Source organism: Sus scrofa, chromosome 7 (assembly GCF_054392235.1).
Source record: "Sus scrofa isolate SSC_HxYL_T2T_F1_AM1 chromosome 7, Sscrofa_HxYL_maternal_Yorkshire_Landrace_v2.0, whole genome shotgun sequence".
In the NCBI taxonomy this organism is placed as follows: domain Eukaryota; kingdom Metazoa; phylum Chordata; class Mammalia; order Artiodactyla; family Suidae; genus Sus; species Sus scrofa.
Genome location: NC_139389.1, coordinates 15817260 through 15845066, shown reverse-complemented (window position 1 = coordinate 15845066; position 27807 = coordinate 15817260). Strand labels below are relative to the sequence as shown.

Here is a 27807-nt window from a genome sequence, read left to right as displayed (position 1 = left end):
TTCCTATTATGTGATGAGAAATGCCATTAGGTTGAAGTTCGTTCAGGATGCTTCGTGGGGGGGGGGCAGCAGCAATGGGGTGAACATCCGTCCTTCTGCTTTATTATAGATGCAAGAAGCAGCATACACGGTGCCTTATACACAACTTTTAATTCTAAATCACCTTCCCCCTTTTCCCTCCCAATATCACAGTGGAGAAGGTGATTGAGAACCATAGACAGGTGGTTCGGAGTGCCGGTAGATCACGGACTATTCGAAGCGAAAAATGTCTCAACCATTGTTTCATGAAGCCGCATTTAGATTCTAGGTCTAATTTCAACAGATATCAGTACAGGGGAGCTACAGTTACAGTGGACAGATCATTTGTCAAGAATGGAAAAAGCCAGGATGCCTGGGCAGTTGTATTGGGGGGATGGGAAGGAGGAAGGGAACTCTACTTTAAAGGAAAAGGTGGAGAAAAACGGCTAAGTGGGCAGAGTTCAAGCTTCAGCCCTCAAGTGAGAGAAAGCCCAGGTCAGCAGGGGCAAAGCCAACATCAGGGTCACCAGCCTGGGTGCAGTCTCCAGCAGCACAGGCTGGGCTGGTACACCTGTGGTCATAATCTAATCCCAGGGCGACACTGGGTGGTGATCAGAGCGACACTGGGTGGTGATCAGAGCGAAACCAGCAACGGGGAGGCGGGGGTTGCAATGGACGTACCAGCCATGACTGCAGACCTAAGAAGCAAGGTCGGGCAGCGTGTGCTAAATATGTAATAACGTAACTTTACATGTACCTTTCAATCTAGGGGGGAAACTGTGCGAGCTTTCATGAAATTAAGAGTATAGTCATGCCATAAAAAGAAGAATTCTTTGATGAGGTGTCTTCCGTTTCATAGTACAAGATCGGGTAATGTGGGCTGATTAAACACAAATGAACAACAAAGGACAACTATTTATTTTTATAAAAGTCTCTGCGATTCAATAGCTGTGCCTCTATCCTTCCACCCATGATTGTCGAAGAAAAGGTAAATTAAAGGATTTAGGAAAGGAAAACAAAACTTGACCTACCAAGTGCCAATTTAATTGTTGCACATGAGAGATTCACTAAGCATCTAATCATTTATATTCTGGGGTAGTGGTTCTGCCCAGCTCTTCTGTTAGATATTTTAAAGTATAATTTCAAATGGACTCATTGTCACAGGCCTCTGGGTCCATTTTACCCACAAAATCAATATACTACTACTAATAAATAGGATTACTTTCCCTAGGCGCCCGATGGGAGCTCAGCTGGACTTCTGCTTGGGAGGCGGTTTCAAAGTTCTCCCAAGAAAATTACTTTCCTGATGGTCACCCGTGAGAACCCCCAGAGGGCACCTGAGCGAGATCAGATCAAGAAGCGACCACCGGTGGGAAGGACGGCTTGGACTGGGAGGCACGTGGATTTAAACACAGAGAAAAGTGCCCTCGTTTAAACACCCCTCGCAGGATCAATACAGACCTTTGTTTCTCCCCTACGGAGCCAACACGGTTGCCTTTTCTTTGAAAAGGTAGAAGCTCCGAGGTCTGTGTCCAGGGCCTCTCCCGCCAGAAAGCCCCTCCCTTTAATGTCCAGGGCTGTGTCCTCCTCACCTTTGTACAAACCACACCCCGACCCACCGCTCTGAGCTGAAGGAGGGTTAAACAGGTGGCTGGCCAAGAAGAAGCACCTGCTAAACGATTTCCCTCCCATCTCATTTATATTTCACTCTGTGGTCCCACCTGGACTCATCCCAAATCGGGACAAATTCCCTTGGCAAAGCCCCATTTTTCAACTCTGGCTGCACCAATATGCGCGTCCTCAGGAGAGAGCTTATCAGGTCTTCTTCGCCCCCCAAACGCCATCAACTGCCCTCTAGAACACGGGGACACCTAGTAACCCACCCCAGACAAAGGCCTGTAAATATCCCATGAGAAGACACCAGGTGTCTGGGGGGGGCGGGGAGCAGCTGACCAAAAAGTGTGAAATCCCTTAGACTGGAAACCTGCTTGTACCCCACCTAGAAGTTTAGCTTAATCACTGAGCCTCACTTTCCTCCTCTACAGATGAGGGAGCGTTGCCATATCAGATGAAATAACCTGTAGAATGCTCCTGGCTATTTTCTGTGTACAAAACTATCAATAAGGTAGGCAATTATTACCTTTTTTATTACCCCAAACTGACAGTGGATGGGGGAGGCAGAACCCCAAACTGCACAACTCCAAGAAAGTGTGAAAAAAAAAAAAGAATTATGTAGGAATTCCCATGGTGGTGCAGCAGAAACGAACCTGACTAGTATCCATGAGGATGCGGGTTTGATCCCTGTTCTCAATCAGTGGGTCGGGGATCCGGCATTACCATGAGCTATGGTGTAGGTCACAGACACAGCTCGGATCTGGTGCTGCTGTGGCTGTGGTGTAGGCCAGCAGCTGTACCTCTGATTCGATCCCTAGTCTGGGAACTTCCATATGCTGCAGGTACAGCCCTAAAAAGCAAAAAGAGGAAAGAAAGAATGTGTAATACTGAAAACTATTACATGAAAGGGGCAGGATTTTCCCTATTTATAGCAAAACATATAAAGCTACTGTATTTAAAGAAATGTGCTATTTCCTTAGAAAGAGATAAAGCAGATAAGTGGAGCGGAGTAGAAGGTCCAGGTCGAAATCAATACAGATACATGTGCAAGTGTGCACACACACACATGCACACACACAAGACAAAAGTGGCTTTTCATAGTCCTGGGTAAAGGCTGACCCATTCAATAAATGACACTAGTATAACTGGTTATCCATTTGGGAAAAATACAAAGCCACATCTTTAACACATACACATACCTCCTTCCAAAGAGGTTAAACATCAAAATAATAAAATTACCAGGTCAGAAGAAGAAAATAGAAAATATTACGACAATTTGGGGATTAGGAAAGATTTTCCCTAAACAAGGCACCAAACTCATAAACTAAGACTACAGTTTTATGTTAAAAAATGAGCAAAAGTTCTGTACACAGAAATACATCTCACAGAAATATGACAAACTGGTAAAATATATTTACCACATACACAAAAACAGCAGAGAAAGTCCAATATCTGAAAATTCCCAATGAATCATGAACAGTTTCAGTAACTCAGTGGGAAAATTATAAAGAGCCTTATAAACAAAAATGATAAAGGATTCAAAGAGGCAATTCACAGGAATACCAATTGAGCAGAGATGCAAGAGAGGCTATTTCACCTCTTTTCCAGTAAAATGAGGACGATAATCCTACCGGATTCTCAAGGATGTTGAATGTCAGTAAATTTCATGTAAAGTGCTTAAAACAATCCTGGCACATTAAAAATATTCGACAACTATTAACCAGCAGCAACAATAATAACAGCAGTGGTGGCAATAACAGCAGTGTCATTAAGGAAACACAAAATAAAAATTAGGAGATAGTATCTAACATCACTAGCAAAGCCATCACGAGTAAAATCTCAAAATGACTGATGTAATCCAGTATTAGAAAGAGTATGAGAAGACAGAGAGGAAGAAGAATTGGTTTAGCCTTTTGGGGGGTATGTGTGTGTGATAATTTGGCCTTATCTGTCCAGCACTTTAGAATATGTGCTCTGCGACAGACATCCAACATACGCATAGAAACCTAGCCTACACAATGACCTCAAACGGAGTACAATCTATAACAAATTTGCATCATCATGTTGTAGCCTCAAACTAGTATCATACTGTAGATTCACTATACTTCAATTAAAAGAAAAAGGAAATTCCCTATTTCATCTAAGTTATCGAAAAAATTTTAAAAATCTACATGGGGACCTATATTCAATATCCTGTGATAAACCATCATGGAAAAGAATATGAAAAAGAATATATATGTGTAACCGAATCACTTTGCTGTAGAGCAGAATTTAACACAACATGGTAAATCAACTCTGCTTCGATAAAATAAAGAAATCTACCCTTCAGAAATACACACATGCACCAAAAAATATGTACAAGCACTGTTTATAAAATTAAAAACAACAATCAGGAGTTCCTGTTGTGGTGCAGCGGAAACGAATCCAACTAGGAACGATGAGGTTGCGGGTTTGATCCCTGGCCTCGCTCAGTGGGTTAAGGATCCGGCATTACCATCTGTGGTGTAGGTTGCAGATGCAGCTCGGTTCCTGAGTTAGGCCGGTAGCTGCAGCTCCAATTCGACCCCTGGCCTGAGAACTTCCATATGCTGCACATGTGGCCCTAAATACAACAACAAGAAAAAAGTGGCAGTACAGCTATTACAAGGAATAATGACATCAATATGGCTACATGTCTAATCACTTGACTGTGTATGTGTATATACACACAGAAGGATAGAAAAGGGACAAACCAGGAAGGGAGCAGGACTAAGAGGAAGTGGAGAAGGTAGTTCAGATTTTACTCCATTGACTTACAACATCTTTGATGTCTTTAAGCAACAAACAAGTATTTTTCTTAAAAAAAAAAAAAAAGCAACAACAAAAAACAGGTTAACAAAGTCAGTGTGTCACAACAGTCATCAGTGGACACTGAGTAAATGACAATGTCCATTATGTTCCTTAAACAGCCAGCAGGACTCCTGCCCGTGCAGGTGAGCTCCAGAGAGGCACCATCACAGCTGGAGGACACTAACAGGATGAATCAACTCCTTTATTCTGACTCAGCTAATAAATACCTTCTGATTGGGAACACAAGGCAATACCGATTTCTGCAACTGTCCCCTTGGCAGTTACATTTCTCAGGGTAAATGAAGAAGTTCGCATTCTAGTTCACCAGCCTGCCGGGCTCCGATTTCCACAAGGTAGTCCTCCAGAGAGATAAATCTGAGTCCTTAATCATGCAAAGTTGGAGTCTTTATCTAGTCCTACTGAGATCCCTTCTCTAAAATGCAAACAGAGCTGAAGACCTACCTTACCTAAAAGGAGCCACCAACCAGCTGCCCATTTTAACCTTATTACAGAAAAGGGAAAACAAGACTCAAAAGAGCCCAAGGCTTGGCAATTTGTTACAGTCAAATGTGACAATACATGTTTAGATCCATCTAAAAAATATGTTTAAAACTCAACTGTGTGGAAGGCACGGTCCTATTCTAATTTCTTTTACCTGGCAAAGCAGAGGGGAGGCACACCCTGGTCCCCAGACCTGGTTTTGGAAATGATGGCAGGAGCTGAGTCATGCCAGACCTTCAGAAGTGGCAGCATCTAAGGGCCACACCTTTACCATAGAGAGTATCGAACGTTGAAAGTCAAGGACTCAGAAAAGCTGATCCTCGATCTCAAGCAAGGCAGGAAGCAAGAAATGAGTACTACTCACCTTACTTTCCTAACCTTTATCAACCACAAATGGCAAACTTAAAACCGTCACTGTAACCAGAAGTTGTTTTGGCTGAAGGTGGTGAAATGTCCGCTAAAGGCCAGGGAGACATTTTTTAGAAGAGAATCAACCAAGACAAACCTAGGACATAGTAAAGCCACATAATCTTCCACGTGCATTTTCAAGATACATTTCTTTCTCAAAATGAACTATCAGTCCATCCCAGACATTCCTTTTACCATAATCAACACAATAGAAATCAATTAGCATTTGTAAAGTGAAGAGAACGCAAATCGATAGGTTCCATATAAGCAGAGCCAGGTTTGGGTGAGTGCAGAATTGCAAAGAATTTCTGCCCATCTGATTAGAGATTTTGTTTTTGCATCCATCTCTGTGAAAACAAATCAGGTTAACATTGTTTTTGTTTCTAAGTTAAATGTATTTAATTACACATATATTTAGTGAAAGTTTTAAGCCATCAGAACTTCTGATTCCATGATTTTGGTTACAACTTGTATGACGTACACTTTCAAATTGTGGGTAGTCAAAAGCTTTTCACATAAAATTGTGTTATCTACTTTATGCTTTTATTGGTTTTTCTAATGAGTTGGGGATGGGGTGAGAATTTATCAAGTGGCTGGACACTCTGTGCCCAGCTCAGGCTGGACACTGGCCCAGGGTCTCCCATTTCATTTACTCCTCATGATATCTTTAAATACCCAAATCACCAGCCATGGAAGGAGAGTGACCATTTCATTCCCAGGGAAGCCTTGTTCACCTGGCTGTCAGTTTGGTAACAGATAGGAGGATTTTTACCAGTGTTAGCTGAGAGAGAAGGAGTTAGAAGGAACATCACTGTCAAACAAACACATCAAAAGTCTCTGGAGAAGAGGAAGGCAGTTTCCCTGTTCACTGGATGCGGCAAAGCCCAAAGAAGGCGAAGACGTGTCTGCTACGGGGTCCTGTGCGGGAGCTCGAGGATCCTCCCGTGTCCTCCCACTTCATGGAGGGATGCCAGGCCCAGGAAGAGATCAAAGGGCAGTGCCAGTTTTGAACTGTCTTGACATACCAAGATGACTTTTTCTTTTTTTTTTGGTCTTTTGCTTTTTAGGGCTGTATCCGTGGCATACGGAGGTTCCCAGGCCCCAGGCTAGGGGTCAAATCAGAGCTACAGAGGCTGCCTACAGCCACAGCCACAGTAACTCAGGATCCAAACCGTGCATCTGACCAACACCACACTTCACGGCAACGCCAGATCCTTAACCCACTGACTGAGGCCAGGGATCAAACCTGTGTCCTCATGGATGCTAGTCAGACTTTTTTCCGCTGAGCCATGATGGGAACTTCCCAAGATGACCTTTCGTAAGCTCTGCTGTTGTTGGAAACGTACTAGATGGGCAACACTCTCTTCGACGGCAACGCGTAACATAACGCAGCAGCCCAGTCATGGCCTTGGCTTCCCCGAATCCTTCCCTGTTGAGAGGTTATCTTTTCCCAAACTTGGTGCATGGGAACAATGTGGGGGGGCCTGCTGAACTCCACAATACGAGGCACACCCAGAGTTTCTGACTCAGCAGGTTTCGGCTCTGACCCCAACATTTGCCTTTCTAATAAGCTCCCAAGGGCTGCTGCTGGTCCAGGACCTCACACTTAATAAACACTGCTGGGGGGGGAGGGGAAGACCAGGATCTATCAAAGACAGGAACAGGGTATTTATTAACGTGGCAAAACTATCAATCATGATCCAAGCCACAGCAAAGCAGGGGTATCTGTCTGTGTTGCACTGAGAGCATGCATACCCTTGGAGTTAAGTCAATGAATCGGCATGTCCCGTGGTGGAGACGGTGGCCAGCACGGGGATGGAAGAGCAAGAGAGAAGCAGTCCTGCCAACATGCCCAGCGACAAAAGGCATGGCTTTTAACAGCTGAATTGCCCCGAAATGAAAGCTCAACTTGAAAACAATAGCAATAACAACAGCAATAATAATACAGATGATGACAACAGACTTGTTGGAGTGTTTTGTAAGCAGCCGGTGCTAGAGCCAGCACTTTACATACAGTTCACAACTTAGGAGGTGGGAACCTGGAGTCTCCTTATTTAACAGGTGGAGAGACAGGCTGGAAGGGAAGTGATGTGCCCACGTCATCTAACTACCTACATAGAAGCCGGTCCATCCCAAGCAGAAAGTCTCTCTTAATGACCCAGTTGAGGAAATGATAAATGCAGAACTTCTTTGGCCTTCTCGGAACTACAGACTTTGATCTTGTCTTTTCCAAGTTACAGAGAGGCTTCGAGTGGCCATGCATATTGCCTGATTATAAAACAGGAGCGCTGCAGCTGGCTACACAGCGCACCGTTTCTCTGTATCACCTCTCAAGAGTGGGACTGTGAATCGCAGTGCTGGGGTTCCCCACTAAAGGGTTAGATCAGTGCTTCAGCAACAGGGCAGGGGTGGAGGGGGGCAGAGATATGGGCCACTTTTGCCCTAAGGGGACATCTGACAAGGTCCAGAGACAGTTGTGATTGTCACAACTCGGGGGCGCTACCGGCATCTTGTAAGCCAGGGAAGCTGTTGCACATCCTGTGATACACACAACAGCCTCCCCCAGATGCATCCGACCGAGAGGTCAATGGTGCTGAAATCCTGCTCTAGTTTCACACTTCCAAAAGCCTTCTCCGTCCTGCAGCCCAGGTTGGATGCCTAAGAAACGCCTTGGCTATTGTCTTATGGACGTCATTCTTTCATCTCCTCTGTTTGAAGAACACATTTCATCTCTCCTATCTCCTGATGAACTTCTTTGTTGAAGGCGAGCGCATCTTTGTCAGTGAAACACTCAGAGTCCTGGCAACCCCATTCAGCTCAGAGTTCAAGTGTTTGTCCCATAGCTTGTTTACCTTCAAATGGGTAAAAATGCTGAGAATTCAAACAACACTTAGGAGCTCCCAGCAAGGAGTGGGGGCCTATGGGGTACACACTAAATTAGGGATGCACAGTGCATTTCCTATAAACTTATCCCATTTAATTCTTCCAACCATTGAAAGAGACAAAACACTACTTTAAGTAACTACAGCTGATAGATATCATTTGTGAAAGGTCACACGCTGGTAAGTGGCGGAGCACGTTTCCAGAGACAGACTGTCAAGCCATAGACTCCTTCTGTACCCCACCACCGTGCCAAGGGTCCCCAGAGCGGAAAACTTCCCCCTATAGACTAGTTCCAGGACTAGAGTGTCTGAGATGCTAGCAAGGAAAACAGTAACAGGAAAGGTTGACAACTTTACCATATTATTAGTGTGGGCATCATAAGTGTTGCCACCCAACATGGCAACAAAATTGGTCATTTCAGGGATTATTGCCAATGGGCTTAAACACCAGCTACAAATTTAAAAATCAAGATAAAGATACTTAGAATTCACATGGCTCTTTCAGTTTTAAATTTTAATATGCCAGGGCTTAAAAAAATAAATCTAAGGGTTTTTTTTTTTTTCTTTTTAATCTGCAAAATCAGAGAGCATAGGAAATAACAGTCAAAAGAGCCATCTTGGTTCAAGACGTAATTATGTGACCTTTCTTTATGTACAGCCCTCTCTAGCTGGCTCTTTGCTTCGCGAGCCTGCAAACTGTGGGCTTTCTCACAGCAGCGAGGAGCCAGGCCCAGACCTGGGAAAGCACATAATAAACAATATCCGATGGCTCGTCTCTGGGAGCCCTGACAGTATTGATCCCCCCCAAATCAACCTGATGAATCTGTCTCGTTTTCATATTACAGAGGGAGAAGTGGAAATGATGAAAGGTTTTTGTGGCACCACATTAATTTTTGCTTTTTTTGAAGCTAGGAAGGCCCACTGTTGGCTGGCTGGTGTTCATCAAGGCTTCCACTCTCATCTCTGGGCCAAAGTCACATTCCTAGTGCTGGGTCCTGGCCTCTTAGAAAGCTGGATGGCCCATGGAGTCCCAAACAGCCAACCCATTCCAAACTCACCACTGCCTCCACATGGTGCAAAGCCTGTGGAGGAAAAGCTCAGCCTTGTCCGTCCTTTCAGCCCCGGGAGCTAACCATCGTGAATGTCAAGGTCTTGTGTTTTCTTTTCTCCCTTAGCTTGGCCCTCACTTCCCTCTTGCCTTTCACACCATCACTGTTGCTGTCCTGCTTCCAGACTTCTCAACTCAGTGGCCCCCTTTCCCTAAATGGTATGCCCTGGTTCTTTTCCCAGGGGAATTTCTGGCTTTTTGTCCACCTGGTAACCTGTTCCAGGCAGGCCCAGACCCAACAGAATGAAAAGCCCTCCTGTTCTAGGGTAAATCCCGCAAGGGCAGGATGTCCAGAGTATCGCCCTGGCTGCCAGGAGTACTAGTGCCAGGCATGCAGCCATAGCACTTACTTGGATCCCCTAAGATTCTCAGCCCTTTGGGAGCCCTTCTTGTTTTCACCGCCTTTATGTCTTGGGTAACCCATCTTTGAATGGTCTTCCTTGGCAATGACCTAGAAGTCCAGAAGTTGGCTACCCATGCACCTGGCCCAGGTTTCTGGGGTCTGCAGGACTGTTCCCGCCAACATCTGAGGGAGGAGTGGAGATGAAAAAGTGTGTATTGATTCTGCAGGCAGCTCCTGCGCGGCCTGGTTATTCCAGCTTCAAAAACACTCGCTCAACTACCTACAGCAGGCTTTCCCAAATGTTCCAGAAGATCTGGGTGCTTCTCTGATTGAGATGGAGCCTGGAAATCTGCATCAGGAACAAGTGCTACAGACAATTCTTTTTGACGGGTATTTGGGGTCCCTACTATGGAATTAACACGATGTTAGAGACCACAAAGGATAAAGACCAGGGATAAGCTGAGACTTTGGAGCCAGGCTCCTTGGGTTCACTTTCAGTTGCCTTACTCATCAGTGGAGTCCTGAGCCAGCCCCTTAACCCCTCACTGTCTGCTTCTTCCTGTGCAGAATACACACGATAATAAGACCCACTTCATAAGCTGTTATGTGGATAATGTGCTAAAGTGCGTAAAGCACTTAGTTCAGTGCCCTCCATACATGCGGGCACTTGATAAACATTAGCTATTATTATCCAAAGAACCAGACACTGCTGAGTGGCAGCCCTTAAGCCAAATCTGGCCTAGAGACTTATTTTGTTTGGCTTGCACATTTTCCTTTTTAATCGAGCCAACATTCAAAAACTGGTAGATTTCTGGCATTTTTAAGAAGGTTGAAGATGTGGCAACAAACAGGCCCTGTGCTCCCCTGTGGCACCCATCACCCAGGGCAGGGCCCTGTCTGGGGTCCCCTTCTGATAGGGCATTTCTTTTCTGTTTAAGCCCAACCCCCAGACCACCTATCGCCACCCCCAGTTACTTCCCTGTCCAGCCCTTGTAGGAAGGCAATCTCTATTCTAGACATACCCCGTGTTAGGTCCTGTTAGTCTCCCATATTGATGCCAGTCCAACTAGTCTCCCTACGCTACCCTGCTCCCCACCTCCCTACCCCTGCCTCATGAAGCCTCCCCCAGTCTTCCCAGTCCACTTAGCCCAGTGGTTCCACTAAAGTGCACCTTAAAACAATCTGGGACACTTTGGTTCAAATATACACCTGAGTGGGCTCTAAGGTTGGTGACCACGGGAGCCATGGCCTCCCCACTCTCGTGGTCCAGCTGGTACTTCCCATCGACACTGTACAACTGAGGACTAGATGAGCCTTGCTTTCATCTGGACTCCTGTTTGGTCTTGCATTGCGACTCAACTTGTGTTTAGAGCCTGTCTCCCCAAACAGACTATAAACTCAAGAGTGGGTGGAGCACACCTCATAAGTTCTTCTGCATCCCCAACAGGAAGACTGGGGGTGCCAAGCACACTGTGGGTGTCCAATGAAAATGCTGCTTCTCAAATATTTGAGAGTCCACAACGGAGAAGGCATTGCACAGATGACATGATGAGAAAACCACGGGCTGGTTTCTTGAAGCTCGTGGGTTTGCAGGAAGAGTACGTCAAGGACACCAATGATGGGGAGGTAAGGGGGACTAAGATGTGCCACAGGAAGGAAGCAGTAACTTGAGGGGAGGGAGGGGCCCGGGTTGGGCCCCGGGGGAATCGGGGAAGGCTGTCTGCAGGAGGTGTCCTTGGCCCAGGAGGAAGGACAGCATCAAGAGGAGCAAGCAAATAAAGGCACCAGAGGGAAAGCCTCAGCCTCCTTACACTCGGCACAGTGCCAGGAATCCAGCTGGGAGGAATGGGAAGCAGAACGGGAAAGGCAAGATTTCACCCTACCTCAAAGGGTGGGGAAAAGGTTGTAATTAATTTGGTAAGTCACGGAAGCAGCCAATGAAGGCGGCAATTCTGGCATCCTTCTGAAAGCCAAAGAGAGGGAGAGGTAAGGGCTAAGTCAGAGGAACAGGTGTAACACATCAAAACAAACAAACAAACAAACCAGGGGTGAAGGAGAGATGCCAAGTGGAGGAGAGGGAGGCCCAGAGGCAGCTTCCCTGACTCTGGAAAGCAAGACAACCACTGCCCCCCACCAAAATGACTGGGGTTGCCAATCCTGCCAGAGCCCAGATCTCTGCCATCCAGTCTTAAGCTCTAGTTGACTATAAAGTTAAATCATGTGGCAGCAACTACTGCAAATTTATTAACACACATAATCACAGAAATAAAGACTTTAGTCGTGACACGATCACTACCGAAAAGGGCTATTGTAAGGAGAAGCTTATTCTAAGAAGAAGCTTATTTTCCTGTTCTTTCTCCCAAGGCCATGGACAGCTTATGAAGAACTACAAAGATCTGTGGTTCACTCCCCCTCCCCAGCATTTTTAAGAGGTGTGACTGGGTTTGGATGAAGACGAGGGCTAGTTCACAAAGGAAACCAAAGGACATGCCCAAGACTCAGCCATGGAAGGCAAGGGCGATTCCACCACACACACTCCTGAATCCTTCCCAATGGCCAGGCACTGGTCTAGGCACCTTACAAATATGAACTCACTTAATCTTCCTGACCCCAGACACTCTGGTTCCAGGCTCTACTGCTTGATCCTCACCCTCAGGTGTCCTTCACTTTGCCTTTTAGGTGGAGGGTGCAGGTGATATACCGACAAGCCTTCACCTCTCCTATGGGTGGCGGGCCCAGAAAGGCTCGGAGGGGATGGGGCCACAGGGCTACTGCTGTGGTTATTTATTTCTGGAGCCTCAAAGCATCAGACATGGGAAAAGGGCAAGGGAGGGGTGAAATCCATAGACTAGGAATTTAGCTCCTGTGATACAACCTTGTCCCCTCCCCCAACTCTGTCCAGAGCCACAACATGCAGGATCATGAAAACCAGAGCACGGAGAAGCCCTTCTCAGCAGACGAGCATGTGCTGGAGGAGCCAATGGGATCTCCTGGGTAGCCAGGCATGAGCTGGCGGGAAGGACCAAAGGGCTTTCAGCTCCTCTGCTCCCTGAGAGATGGGCTCTGGCCACAACACCCTCCAGGGGAAATCGGCTCCCAGCTGACTACAGCGCCCCCCACTGTCTGCTCCCTGGCTGTACGACCGCACCCACACAAGATATCTTTCTGGTCTGTGGATGATAGACAAGCTGTATATCCCCGGCCCTAACCAGTCTGTGAACTACAGCCCCATTGGATTATGTTTCACTTTTTGGCTTCAGGGCTTGAAGTGATTCTATTTTTAAGCTTTCTCAATTCCACAAGTAAAAGAAGACATTTTAAGGAAATTAGTTCTGGCTTTTCGGGGATGATGGCTTCCGGAGCTGAAAGAGTTAAACTGATCAGCTACTTTGTCAAACCAGAAACCTTCCTGGAGAGCTCCTGGTCTGATGTTACTGGGCCAGGGCCCCAGGACCTCTGAAAACCATGACAGTCACCCAGGATGCGGACGGCCCAGGACAGACCTCCAATGCCAGAGCTACACTGTGACCCTCCCCTGAAGCAGCTGCCGGAATCCCTCTAGGTTCTATTCTCTGTGAAGTGTATGTTTCACTTTTTGAGCGCTGGAAATGTCCAATCCACAGAAATTTGCGAATAATAAATAGAGCTTTACAAATGCTATCATCTTTTTGTACGAGTCAGTCATGCCTTCTATTTTTGGAAAAACTCCTTGGGAGTTCTCTTGTGGCTCAGCGGGTTGAGGATCTGGTGTTGTCACTGCAGTGGCTTGGGGCGCTGCTGTGGCACACATTTCACCCCTGGCGGGGGGACCTTCCACATGCTGCAGGTGTGGCAAAAAAAGAAGGAACAACAAAAAAATCCCTTCCAGTTAACATCTAAAGGAGCTTCGCTTATTTTGTATCTTTGAGAATGAATTGTTGATACTCCCAAACCAACTGTTCAAAGGACACTTCTATTTTAAAAATGTAACCATTTCTGAAGACAATCTAAAATGTATTCCACACATCCCAATTTTCCCCTGTAGGGCACATGAGACATAGTTAACTTTCCCTTGGCAAATGAGGCTGCTTCTAAGAATTCAGGTTCGTCTTCAGTTTCATTTCTGGCTTTGCCACTAGTTAGCTTGTGACCTTGGGTAAGTAATTTAACTGCACTGGGTCCTAATTTCCTCACCTGCAAAATAAAGGGGACTGGGTCAGATGGTGACTCTGTTGCTTTACAGCTCTCACATGTTACGATTCAAAGACCCTCGGGAATATCAATTATTGCCTCAAGCATTGGTCTTGGGGACTGCTTTGTTATAAGAATGTTGCCTGGACACCAGAAATGGCCCCAGACAGTTGGGCTACAGTAATAGAAAGCAAACTAAAGTCAATTACCTTTTTTTTTTAGGGCCCCGAACCCATGGCACATGGAAGTTCCCAGGTTAGGGGTTGAATCGGAGCTATGGCTGTGGCCCTATGCTGCAGCCAAAGCAATGCGGAATCCAAGCGGCATCTGCCACCTACACCACAGATCACGGAAACGCTGGATCCTCAACCCACTGAGCAAGGCCAGGGATCGAACCCGCATCCTCAGGGATACTAGTCGGCTTCATTACCGTTGAGCCACAACGGGAACTCCTAAAGTCAATTACTTTTATCCTTCTGACCTCCCATCTTTATCTTTCTCCCTACTCCATCTGCTGTCAATTGTCTCTGCTATCAACCTCCGCTGCCATAAACCCCTGCCTCGGTTTACAAAGCTAAGCAGTGGTCTGCTTCACCCAGGTTCTCCAGCAAAGTCAGGTGATACAATCTGGCAACAAGGGGGCTTTATCTCTTTCCGTTCAAAGTTATATTGCAGATGCTTGTGGTCCCCACAGCAACAAGGTTCACCCCCAGTTAAGGCTGAGGGCAGACTGAGAATGCATCCTTGTAACTTATACATTCTTTGAGTTCTGAAAATGCTTTGTGGGGGAGAGTCTGAAGCAAAAGTGCCAACAGAAAATAAACAAATTTCCTTCTTACTAAAGCCAAAGCTGTATGCATTACCCTTTCTGGTAACCCCACCCCTGCCCTCCAGGGTTCCTCATCCCCAGCTCAGCAGTGGCTGTCCCCCCCACTCTGTTGTATAACTTTTCCTTGTGTAAAGGTACATTTTCCAAGTCACTCTTGGAAGCGAAAGAGAGGATCGGGGTAGGAGGAAGGAGATACCATTAGTGGTTTCCTATACTTACTGCTTTCCCAGTTCGCTTCCCTTCTGAGTCCCATGGAAAATGATTAGTAGAAAAAAAAAAAATGCTTCTTAGCAATTGTAAATACAGTCCCCAAAACATTATTTTTAAGCTGCTCACAAGCATGACAAATATGCATTAAACCACATGCTTAGTACCTCAAAGAATTCAGGGAAGTTCCTCTCTCTAAAAACCAAAAGGAAACAGAGCATATGATAAGAATTACAATCTACCTTCTTTGCCTTTGCATTATTTGGGGTGATCTCATGGGAATCTGTCTGGGAGGGACTTGATGAGTACAGGCAATGGTTGATTTTTTTCACTTGTCCTAGTTTAAAATGTTAGTAGAAAATAATAGGAGGTTAAAAAGGAATTGGAGGTGGTCAGCCTGGGGAAGGGGACAGAAACTGGACACACAAATGGAACACAGCAAAGTCATGTTGAATTAGAAAACCAGCCAGAATATCAACTATGAATATCTGAAGCCTTGCCAGAGGGGTCCCAGTCCTTCTGAAAGAGGCTAAAGGTGTGGATGCTGTATCTTTGGGGATGGCGATAAAAGATGAGTTAATAAGAAAACTGCTGCATTATACCTAAGAGAAATGAGAAGAAAAGCCACTCTCCCCCACAACCTTTCAATCTCCAGGTGCTGCTATGTATTCATGTCTAAGCTTAGAGTATTATTTTCTGTTTTCAAGTTAGCTTTACACAGCACAGCATTAATCTCAGAATCGACTCTCCCTAGTATTACACAAGGTGACGATTTATAGAAAAACAAAACAAAACTCCTTTCCTGTTCACAAGCCTGGGTTCGGTAGCTCACAGGGCCACATTTGAGGGAGCTCTGTTTCAGAGGATGATTAGAGTGGCGCCCTGGGCACTGATTATAGTGGAGCTATTTGTACAGCCCGAGTCTGGGCACTGCATTATATGAAAACTTCCATTTTGGGGTATGGAGTGACTAAAAATTCTCTCCTTGCTTAAACTTGGCACCAATCATCTATCTCAGCAGAAGCAAGATTATTGAGTACAGAACCACAGGAACCCAGCATTTTCTTCTTTTATAACTGCACAGGGGAAAAAAGAGACCCAGCTATAGCACCTATGGTTTCTCCATTCTCCCACGGAAACTTCAAGCATTGCGGGTTTTTTTCCCAAAGTCTAATCAGCGGGTTGCTATGACTGGATTAAATTAAATCAGATGTGACAGGCCATTGTCTCTTGCATTAATAGATCTAAACTTTCTAGAAGCGGAATAAATCATTTTGGCTTCTTTTTAGCAGAGGCAGAAAATGATGAAGCCCTGCCTGTTCCAGGAAAAAAAAAAAAAGGGCTTCTGACTCTGGTTACTCTAGACCTCTGCCATGTCCAACAGCTCACCATCTCAAACTGAATTCGTCTAGTTCATGTCGCTGACATGGGGATGATGAAGAGTTCAGTTCTGTAGAAGCCACTTAGCATGGGCTGCACTCAAAAGATGACAGGTCCATGGAGTAAAGGGAGAAGTGAGGCAAAAAAGTGAGGCTGAGTTGATCTAAATTTGTCACAACTCCAGGCACAAGCTCAGGCAGGTCATCAGTACCCTCTCTATAGAGGCCTACCTTATTGACATGTCCCTATTTTATCCATTCTTACCTTAGCCATGATTAATGGATTTTAAAACTCAAACTAATTAGGTGGAGATACTTACATATCATTATAGAATCCCTCCCCTTTTTTAGATCATTTTACTCATATAAGTCAACAAAGGGCCAATGTGCATGGAGTCTTACATTATTTCTCTAAGTTTCAAAAAATTTTTTTCTGAATATTCACTGTATTGGTTGTCTACTCATTGCCTGGCACTGTGCTAAGTGTATTTATTACATGCATGATCATATTTCATCCTTGAAAAGAATCTTCAAGTTAGTATTATTATTGTCCATATTTTACAGAAGAGGAAATTATTTTGAGAGATTAAGTTATTTGCCTAAGATCATAGGACCTGAAAATGACAGAGGCAATCACAGCTGGTATAGTAGTACTATTACAGCTATTTTTCCCATTAAAAAAAATGGTGAAGAATTTGCTCCGGGTTAAGTTCTTGAGATAGAACGTGGAATCAGAACCAGGTAGGCCTGCAGCTGACCACCTGAACAGGAGTTCTCAATCCCTTCTTGGATGCAAAGTCATTACACAGTCTCTTTGCTCAGCTAATCACTTAGCTACCCCCATGCCTATCCCACCTGCTTAGGGAAAAGAATAGCAATAAAAGTTCCAGACTTAAATAGAATCTAATATAATTCTGCTAAGAAAAAAAAAAAAACCCACCAAACTTTATATACATTGTTCATAACTTCGGAATAATAATCTCATGGCAAGGAGGATAAAGTTTTGAAACAGCTTGGAAGGTAGTGAAGGTAATTTTTTAAATACTTCAATACAATGAACGACCTAGAAGTTTGGATAGACGGTTCTGGAGACCTGGTCAAAGTGGGCTAAAATTTAAAAGAAAGAAGAAGAAAAAAAAAAAAAAAAAAGCACACTGGTGGTCTCACAATTTCCCATTATCAAAACTACCCTTCCACAAATCTGAATCCAATCCAAGAAGTCTGTCAATAGCTGGCTGTTTCAGATGAGGTTCATGAAATAGTGACAGAAGCGGGTAGGGGGCAAATATACTTAAAATATATGCAAGCATGTTTCCCTCAAGTCAGTAACAGTACGTAATGCTAATAGAAGCGTGGCACATTCTTATGACTGCGAATCCCGCACACTGGATACTGTGTGCGAGCAGGTACTGTACTTTCCCCCCTGCTGGCAGACCCTAGTCACTAAAACACGATGAGCTTCCCCGACTGAGCCAGAATCACACATCCCCGGCAAGTACCTCTGGGGCTGAAAAGCAGTTACGATCCAACTCGAGGAGAAATCGGGAAGAGTCAGGAAATCACATCTTTCATTATTCCCAAAGCCATGCCCTTCCCCAAAGTGCTGCCTATGTGCCGACTCTCTTAAGGATCTCTGCAAAATCTTGATTCTCCAAAAATTAAGCCCATTTGGAGCCGAGACAAGGTGAGGTCAACGACTGGTATTATCAGCCAACCACGTCTCTAACTGGGTCTGGTTCGTTTCGAGCCTCGTGGGGGCCAAGCCTCACCACGAGGGTGAAGGCAGGAGGCATGGAGGAAGGGAATGAAGGAGAGAAAAGGAGAAAGGGGGAAGACCTCCGGACCACACTTCTTTCTAGTACCAACAAAAAGAGAAGCCGCATCTTGACCTAAATCATCTCTCAAAAGCGCTTTATAAATTACAGGGACAAAGGGAGGGGGTGGCGGGTGGCCTGGGAATCCTACAGACACCCTACCCTCTGACCCGCCCCCCTCCCCCTCCAGCACAAGGGAAGGAAGACAGAAAACAGAGCTCAACTCGGCCATTGGCGAGAAGCCCCCCTCCGGTTTTCGCTCGCCCATCCCTCGGCCCCCTAGGAAAAAATACGCGTAAACACCATACCCACCCCCTGGGGCGGACACTCCTGCCCCGCGGTTCCCAGAACCCGAGGCCGGGGCATTTACTTAGTTAGATTTTTCTTGCTTACTCATTTCCCTCGAGCACCCAACCCCCCGTTCCCACTCCAAAACCCCGCTCAACCGCCTACCCTCACGGCTTCAGCCCCCAACAGATCCCCGTGCCCCCGCGGCGGCGGCGGCCCCCGAGCAGTCCCGGTCACTAACCTGCTGCTGTAAGGGCATTTCCGAAACCAGCCTGGCTCCGGGGGGAGGTGGGGGGGCCGGCTGGAGAGGGGGCCCAGAGGGCCGAACAGACCGGCGGCGCCGGGCGAGGGCGGGCGCCCGTGGGGAGGGGGGGGTTGGGGAGAGGAGAGGGAGGGTGGCCGCGCCGGGGGCGGGTGCGAGGGCGCCGGGACCGTCCCAGGCCAGGGAGCCGGCGAGCAGGAGGAAGTGGGTGCCCCCTCTCCCCCTCCAGCGCCCCCTCCCGCCGCCGCCTCCTCCCCAGTCACAGGCGCGTCCTCCGCGCACGTGTGCGAAACGTCACCGGCGGGTCCCGGGGAGAGGGACAGACCCAGGCGGCGGGACGGGAACACGGCTGCCCCCGCCCTCCGTCGCCGGGGGGCGGAGAGGGGGACAGGGCGGGGAAGGAAGGGGCAAGGGGAGAGGCGGGTCAAGGGCAGGCCCGGGGCCCGGTGAGGAAGGCCCGGGCGCTCGGGCCACGCGGGCGCCGCCGCTGCCACCGCCGGGATGCGCCCAGGCCGGGGCGCCAGCCTGCTAGCCCCTCGCCCCCAGACAGCCCCCGCCCCAGCCCGCACCCGGCTTCCAGCTCCACCTCCCCCCTGCACGCCCCCCTCCGCTTCCCCCAGCCCCTTTGTTGCCGGGAGTTACCGATCCCCAAATGTGTCAAGCGCAGCCTGCCAGAGCCCCTGCGCTCCGAGCACGCCTGAGGGACCCCCGGCTGCCAACAGGCCCCCGAGACCGGCGGGGGGGCCACTGCCCCCAGGGCCCCCCGGTTCCCCCCCCGGAGTCCCCCCACTCCCCAGTTCACTACTCCCTCCCCCACCCCCTTCTCCATCCGGGGCGTGACCCCTTCCTACGCCCGAGAAAGAGGAAGCTTCGAGTTGGAGGGGAGGGGAGAGTGGGGGTAGGGAAAAGTGCAGGAAAAGAAGGGGGGGCCGCGAAAAGTTTTAGAGTGTTTGCTGTGGTTCGCGCCAAGGCGATCCCCGTTGCCCCGCGCGCCTGGCGGAGCCCCCCGACCCTCTGGGCGCTGGGGGGAAGCACACAAGTCTAACAATAAACCCTCGTTGGAGGGGCAGCCGCCGAGGCCCACGACGCTGGGCCCCGCGGTCTCCCAGGGCTGCCCGCAGCGCGCCCACCACCCCGCGTGGTGCAAGCCCACCTCCCGCCCGGGCTGGGGACGGTGGGAACGGGAGGGCATTACCGGAGGGCCGCCGCCGCCGCCGCTGCCGCCGCGTCCCAGCGCTGGTGGCTGCTGCAGCAGCCCGGCTCTGCTGGAGGGTCCGTGCGGCGTGGTGTAGAGGAGGCTGCCGGCGGTCTGCTCCACGCCGGGGGCACTGGGGAGGAGGGGGCCGGCGGCGACGGCGCCGCTTTGGAGGGAGGAGGAACAGGAGGTGGTGGAAGTGTTCGTGGTGAGGATCTGGATGTATGCGCTCGGGGCGGCGGCAGCAGCGGCGGCGGCGGCGGGGAAGCCGGGGCTGGCTAGCAGTGCCCTTTTGTCCATGGAGGCTGCAGCGGCGGTGGCGACGACAGCCGCCCCCTCCCCACCCCCGGCGGTCACCAGGTACTGCTCCAGGGCGGGCTGGATCCCCTTTCTCATCTCTCGCTCCTGCTTTTTATTGCTATGGTATATTAACGTATTGTTTTCAATTTCTTTATTATTTGCAGTCGGAGTTTCCAAGTCTCTCCTCCTTCTCTCCTCCCCGCCCGGCGCTTCCGAGCCCCTTCTCTCTCTTTTCTTTTTATTTTTCCGCAAGCACGGGCCTCGGGGGCCAAAAATAATCGGGGCTCTGGAGAGAGGAGGGTCCCGGCCGCACGGATATCGGGCCCCGAGGGGGGATGGAGGCGTCGGGGGCGGCCGATGCAATGGATTGCGAGGCGGCGGCGGCAGCCCGGGTGCTGCGGCCGGCAGCTGAAAAATGGCTCCAGGAAGCTGCTGCTGACAATGAATGAAGGGATACGGTTTACGCGCCAAGGTCCTCCCGCGAAACTCAGATTTCCCGCCGGCTTTTCAAACCAAATTTGCATATCCCCGCCCCTCAACCCGCCGAGGACCGTTCTCACAGCCCATTGGGCCGCTGTCTTCTTCTTTTAGTCCCAATCGGGGAGCAGGGCCGGGACCTGCCGGTTTCCATTGGCTGCCTTGCATCACGGTTGCCGGGGCGACAGGGGCCCTATTTGCATAGCCCTCCTTGATTGGCTGCGAGGGAGGCAGGGGTTTTTAGGAGGTGGGTAAAGCCTTGCCTTCTCTCCCACGGAAGACCACGCCTGGTCCAGGCTCCGCCCCCGGTCCCGCCCGCCTGCGGGGCTGGCGCTGCTGACCTGGGCAGGGACTCTGCGCCCCGCAGACTCAGTGTGGATCTAGTCTAGAGTGCAAGTTTCGCTTTTGGAAATTGTCAAGGTGACCAAGGGGACACTTTCGGGAACTCTCTTTCGTTTAGCCAGTCAGTGTAATAGATGAACAGCAGCGGGAGATTCTCCCAAGTATGTGCCAAAGGCAAGTTGGACCTTGCGAACGACGCCTGGCATGTGGAAACTGAGCCCTTTAAATCGTGGGTATCTCCCTTCCTGAAATCCAACCAATGCCGCGGCGAGAGCTGATCCAGAGGTTGAGGCTGATAGACAGAAGCATGTGGGCAGACAGAATCGTGGGGGCAGAAGGTTCGACTGACGTGATTGCGGGCACCATTTAGTTAACATTCCAAATCATTCCTGGTAGCTTCATTATTAGCCTGGATGGGGTTTAAGTAAAAAATTAACTCTGAATGTTTTGCCGAGTGAAATCTTACCACGAGTATTGGTTTGAGTCCAGCAGACACCCACCCCCACCCCCAAGTCACTGGCCCAGAAGCAATCAGGGCAGTTAATCTGGGCTAACCTAGACTGATCTGCGGGTTTCTAATCCGCCAAACTGTAATCCGAAGAAGTACGTGCTTCCCAAGATGACGTCTTGCTGCCAATAAATGCTGCACGCTGGGCACCAGTACTTTACAATTTTGGTTTCCTAGCAAGTTATCTGACTGAAAGGAAACATGATGGCCCATCTAGTCCAAAATATTTTTAATTTTTTTTTTTTTTTTTTTTTTTACTAAACTAGAAATTCCCACCAGAAAAGTATTATTGTCAAATTAATGTCTATATTGGTGCAAGTATTTATGGATCTTAAAATTGAAGACTGCCAGCTGCTGATCTGGGCTCACTGGATAATGAGGATTGCAGTACCTCAAGCCTTTTTGCAAGACATCATTATTATTATTATTGTCATGATTAATAGTAATAATTTCCCAAAACTCAGTTTCAGTCTTACGAAAGTCCTGATGAGACTTCAGTCAGTTCAGGCTAGGACTCCTTACTTCAGTCCTGTTACCCTGTTTGAAACAGGATGAGCTCAAAATACTGTTAAACCTCACACCAGGCTCAGGAATATTTTGGTCTTGCATTCAAGGTGGTTGAAGATCCAAGGCCCAATACCCAAACATTTTTGGACGCTCTGTCATCAAAACCGACACTATCTTTAGGGCAGGTTAGGTGGTTTTCAAAGGGCATCAATTCCTGATTGGGCTTGAGGCATAATGTATTAGCAACTTCCTTGATGTTGTTCCATCAGTGTTGCTTTCCACTGTGGGTCACTATAGAGGAAATTAGTACTGTAACTACTTGGATATTACCAGCTGTAGAACATCACTAGCAGCATGCATTTGGTGGCTGTAGTGAGGGTTTGGGAGGAAGGGGGGTATAATGCACGTAGTCATCATAGACCCTGCATTTTAAGATTAGAGACAAACCTAGGCCTTAGGACTATGTGCAAAATCTCTGCTTGAGCTCCTCAGGAGTGCTTACAGTAAGATAGATGAGACACAGCCCCAAGGGTGCAGGTGTTCACAATCTAGATCCCCACTTGTGATTCTGGTTTAAAAAGTGTGAAATAGGTACCATTCTACCTTAGTCAGGTTACATTTTTTTTTAACATCGGGTATTTGGTAGAGAAACAAATGTTTTTTTTTAACATTTGATGCCTACTGCACCCCAGGATGGGGTGGGAGGGTTCAAAGAGAGAAGAGGAGATGCTGGAAGTTAAGATGCTAAATTCCGGGGTAGGTTATTGATTTGTGGAGAAGTACCATATTTTAGTAGAAGGAAAATGGGCTTTGGAGCCAGAGTGAGCTGGGTTTACATTCTAGCTGCCACTTAGTGGCTATATAATGCTAACCTTTAAAATCCCATATTCTCAAGTTCCTGTCATGGAGCAGCGGAAACATATACAACTAGGAACCAAGAGGTTTCGGGCCGATCCCTGGCCTCGCTCAGTGGGTTAAGACTCCGGCATTGCCCTGAGCTGTCATGTAGGTCGAAGATGCGGCTCAGATCTGGCGTGGCTGTGGCTGTGGCGTAGGTCAGCAGCTACAGCTCCAATTAGACCCCTAGCCTGGAACCTCCATATGCAGCAGGTGCGGCCCTCAAGAGACAAAATAAATAAATTAAAATAAAAAATAAAATCCTGTATTCTTGTATGTTAAAATAGGAACATAGGATTATATTGTGTAGGTTATACATAACCTACAATGTAATACTGATATTGCAAGATTATGGTGAAAAGAGGCAATAATAAATGGCACTTTACCTGGGATATAGCAAGTGCTCAATAAGCGGTAGCTATTTATGATTCTACTCTTTTGTGTGATTTTGCTGGGTTGCTCCTTGTAATTGAATCTGACTCCCAGCCTTGCCTCTCCCTAATGCCCCTGGATGTCCACTTGCCATGACAGCTTAGCTTTGTCCCAAGGTAGGAGCACGGCCTCATCCTGGTTAGCGAGGATTATAGAATCCTGACTCTGAAGTTCAGGGTAATAAAGTCAGCTCTGCTGCTCATCCTGCCTCAAACTGCTCATCTGCAGTGACCAGCTTCTGGCTGATTCCAAAATCTGAGCCCTCAAGATCTTCTCTTGAAGGTCAGGCTGCTCTAGCACCAAGAGCTAGACTGTTCTTGCCAATCATCACCACCCTTTCCCTTGCTCAGACAGTGACCCAAAGCAGCTACTTGTCCCAGAAGGTGCTTCCCCCCACCCCCCCAAAAAAACCCCACATCTTTATCCTAATCTCTAGAACCTGTGGTTGTGACCTTATTTGGAAAAGGGGTCTTTGCAGAGGTACTTAAAAGTCTTGAAATAAGGAGTTCCCATCGTGGCGCAGTGGTTAACGAATCCGACTAGGAACCATGAGGTTGCGGGTTCGGTCCCTGCCCTTGCTCAGTGGGTTAAGGATCCGGCGTTGCCGTGAGCTGTGGTGTAGGTTGCAGACGCGGCTCGGATCCCATGTTGCTGTGGCTCTGGTGTAGGCCGGTGGCTATAGCTCCGATTGGACCCCTAGCCTGGGAAACTCCATATGCCGCGGGAGTGGCCCAAGAAATAGCAAAAAAAAAAAAAAAAAAAAAAAAAAAAGTCTTGAAATAAGATCTGGGTGGCCCCTAAATCCGCTGATAAGTGCTCTTATTAAAAACGCCCAGAAGAAAGACAGAGGGTAGGAGGTAGCCCTGTGAAGACGGAGGCAGAGGTTGGAATGAACAGCACGGGTCAAGGAATGTGGGCAGCCACTGAAAGCTGGAGGAGGCAAGGAGCAGAATCTCCCTTAGAGCCTCTGGAGGGAGCAAATCCCCACCAACACCTTGATTTTGGACTTCTGGCCTCTAGACCTGTGACAAGATACATTTCTGTTGTTTTCAGCTACTCCGTTTGTGGTAATTTATCATGGCAGCCCTGGGAAACTAATACAATCTGTTAGCCTGCCTACCTGCGCCTCAGACCTCTCAGCTGCTACTCACCTGGTTTTGGATTGCTGCCAAGATACCATTCCTTATTAGACACCAATGACACTAATCGCGAGCCTGGGCTATAGGCCCCGATGAAGATTTTTCAAGGATGACTTGCTCACCATCCAGTGCAGACTCCCCCAAGGAACTTATAAAAGTGCCAAGGTTCTTGAAGTTCCCATTCTGGCTCAGTGGGTTAAGAACCTACACAGTGTCTATGAGAATACAGGTTTGATCCCTGGCCTCGCTCAGTTGGTTAAGGATCCCGAGTTGCTGCAAGCTGTGGTGTAGGTTGCAGATGTGGCTTGGATCCAGCATTGCTGTGGCCAAGGCATAGGACTGCAGCTGCATTCAATGTGACCTCTAGCCAGGGAACTTCCATTTGCCACAGGTGGCGGCATTCAAAGTAAATAAATTAACAAATAAAAGTGCAGGTTCCTGAGCTGTACCCCAACCGCATGATTCAGAATCCCTTGAGGCAGGGCCCAAGAATCTCATTTACCAAGTCCCTCCGGGGAATCTCTTTACTCTGCAGATTGAGGGCCAGAGTCAGCTGTGTGACCTTGGACTTATGCCCATCATTTCCCATTGCTACAGCTGGCATTGCCGCCATGTCTAACACCTTCCAATCTCCTTCCTGAACCTTCTCGCCCTGCCACTTACCATAACAAACTCTGAATTTCTATTCACACACACACATAATAACATTTATTTGTACATTGTACATATTATCTATACAAAGTTTGACATACAAATTTTCTCTAAAAGTCTTCATTTTCAATTTCAAAATACAGTTTTGCCAACAATCATAAGGTCTCTATAAATAACTCCCAAGCGACTACACTAGTAAACAATATTTTGGGGAATTCAATATTAAATCCTCGGTTGGAAAAAGTGTAGGTTCCTGAGATTAAGGAAACTGCTCACAAGCCCAAAAATTCTTTGGAACATCTATCGTTTAAATTGTACCTCTAATTCGGTTCAGCCGAATCAAATTGCTGCTGCACTGGGTTGAAGAGTATATGGTTTTAAAATTTAGGGTCTGGAGAAGACTAGTCTAAGGGTCTAAGGCTTTTCTATTGCAATTCAATTAGTTGTCCACGTAGAAATAACATTCTCTGTTTTAATGTCTTTAAGCCAATACCACATCAAACACTAATAGCAAAATTTCTAGGTATTCATCCTAGAGATTGACCATTATAGCTATTCCAGGTAGTGGCTTAGATCTCAGTATAGAGTTCCTTGTTTTCAATTCTTCGACCAGACTGGGGAGATATGGTTCAGATAGAGCTTTGGGGTTTTTATATAAATCTGGAGTGAACTTCTGGCACAGAGCAGTGCCCTCCATCTAATTTGCTGAATCTGAATTTCTGCTTGGAGTCCAGGAATCTACATTATTAGCAGGATAATGTGATATTGTAATCTCAGTGGTCCGCAGAATACACTTTAGGAAGTACTGTCACTCAGGCATCCATGACGGAAACATCTCTGCCCTATAATGGCTTTTTAAGCACTGATGACATAAAAAACTCCTTTGTATATAGAATCTTTTAAGTAACTAATGTTACCATTGTTAGTGTAACTATTTATTTAGACCATACTGTGATTGCCAATTGCCTTTTCTATTAAAGCTCTCCCTGCTCAGTTACCAATAATGTGATTCGGACAAAATATACTGGGTGGAAAAGGAAGATATTATCTCAAAGGTGTGTGTTTCCTTGCCTCTTTGAAACAGACTTTTATTAAAACAAAAAATACAGATGAGTTCCCTGGTGGCCTAGCACTTAAGGATCTGACATCGTCTCTGCTGTGGCTCAGGTTCAATCCCTAGCCCAGGAGCCCAGGAACTTCCATATGCTGCAGGGTGGCAAAAAAACAAACAAACAAAAAACTAAAAACACTTTAAAAAATACAGAGACAGACTAAACAAAGGAATCATGGCTTAATGAATTATCATAAGGTGAACACTTGTAAACACTACCCAGGTGAAGAGACAGAATTTGAACTGTACCCCTTGAAGTCCCTTTCATATGCCTAAGTCATGATCAGAACCTCTTCCTCCCACTAAAGTATATTATACTTTATAAGTATAGTATATTTCTGGTCTTTGCTTCCTTGTGTTTTTAAAAAGCTTTGTCACCCAGATATGCATCTCCAGGAACTATAGTTTAATCTCATCCATTAAACAATGTTCGTATGTCTTTTAAGTCTCTTTTAATTCATGATTCCTCATCCATCTCTTTATTTTACAATTCTCCTTGAAGAACCTTGTAGGTTTAATTGTTGGTCCTTCTCAAAAGAGAAGAGATGTCTGCTGGAACTTGTGAATTTGACTTTATTTAGAAAAGTGGTCTTTTCAGAAAAATTAAAGTAAGGATTTTAAGATGAGATTATTTTGGACTAGGGTGGGCCCTGAATTCAATAGCAGTTATTCTGTAAGAGAAGAGGAGATGAAAACCACAAGGAGATTTTGTGAAAAGGGAGGCAGAGAATGAAGTGATGGGTCTGCAATCCAGAGAACACACAGGATTGCCTGCAGCCCTTGAAGAATCAGAGGCGGGCGTGGAGCAGATTCTCCCTCAGGAGCTTCCAGAAGGAACCAACCCCACTGATGCCCTGATTTGGTTCTTCTGGTCTCCAAAACTGAGAGAAGAAATGTATGTTGTTTTGAGCCACCACATTGGTAGTCATTTGTTAGAACAGCGCCAGGAAAACTTATTCACGGAACCTGGGCCATTTAACCTGCCAACCTACATTTGGCAGAGTTTGCCACGTTTCCCTGTGCTCTGCCTTTCCCGTAGGTTTGCAGCCGAACCCACAGTCTGGCTCAGACTCAGGTTCCGTTCCTCCAGCAAATCTGAGGCATGTGATGGCTACTTGCTCCTTCTTCTATGATCTTAGCCGTCATCCACGCTTCTTACGTTCTTTTTTCTTATAAGAACGCTATTTGTCTTCAATACTTTTCTGCAGCTTATTTGTACGTCAAATTAGTATTCTTGGACTTCTAAAGTGAAAGGGGTTCAGATAAGCTTGTCTGCCTTCTCAGAGCACCATCCTCTATTGTTTTCATGCATATGAAGGGTTACATTCTGAGATTTTCTTGTGCCCCCTCCACCCCCCCTCAGTCTAGTCTTGACTTTCTCTATCCTTCATCTCTCTTGTCCATGTCCTAATCAGTTTTTCACACTCTTTAAAAAGTTGAAGTATAGTTAATTTACTATATACAGTACATTTACAATGCTGTGTCAGTTTCAGGTGTATTCAAGTGTACGGCAGAGTGATCCAGTTTTACATATACATAAATACTATATATATAAACATATATATTCAGATTCTTTTCCATTGTAGGTTACAAGAT

General features: G+C 47.0%; 2 protein-coding genes across 6 annotated transcripts in view; one reads left to right on the top strand and one right to left on the bottom strand.

Annotated features, from left to right (window-relative positions):
* The window catches only part of E2F3 (E2F transcription factor 3), a 76163-nt gene extending 55593 nt beyond the window's left edge, over positions 1 to 20570 (bottom strand). For 2 of the 5 annotated variants that reach the window (XM_021098396.2, XM_021098397.2), the window contains exon 1: positions 19848 to 20570. In XM_021098396.2, coding sequence (XP_020954055.1) covers positions 19848 to 20243 — 396 coding nt within the window. In that variant the 5' untranslated portion in view covers positions 20244 to 20570. Of the gene's footprint in view, positions 1 to 18555; positions 18929 to 19847 lie in introns of those variants that run through there. The other 3 variants (XM_084967526.1, XM_021098399.2, XM_084967524.1) reach the window with 2 other exon arrangements.
* Positions 20505 to 23133, top strand: LOC146401210 (uncharacterized). The gene is given in 2 exon segments (XM_084967527.1): positions 20505 to 20972; positions 20974 to 23133. Coding segments are annotated over 2 exon segments (543 nt in total). The 3' UTR covers positions 21049 to 23133.
* The last annotated feature ends 4674 nt before the right edge of the window (positions 23134 to 27807 follow it).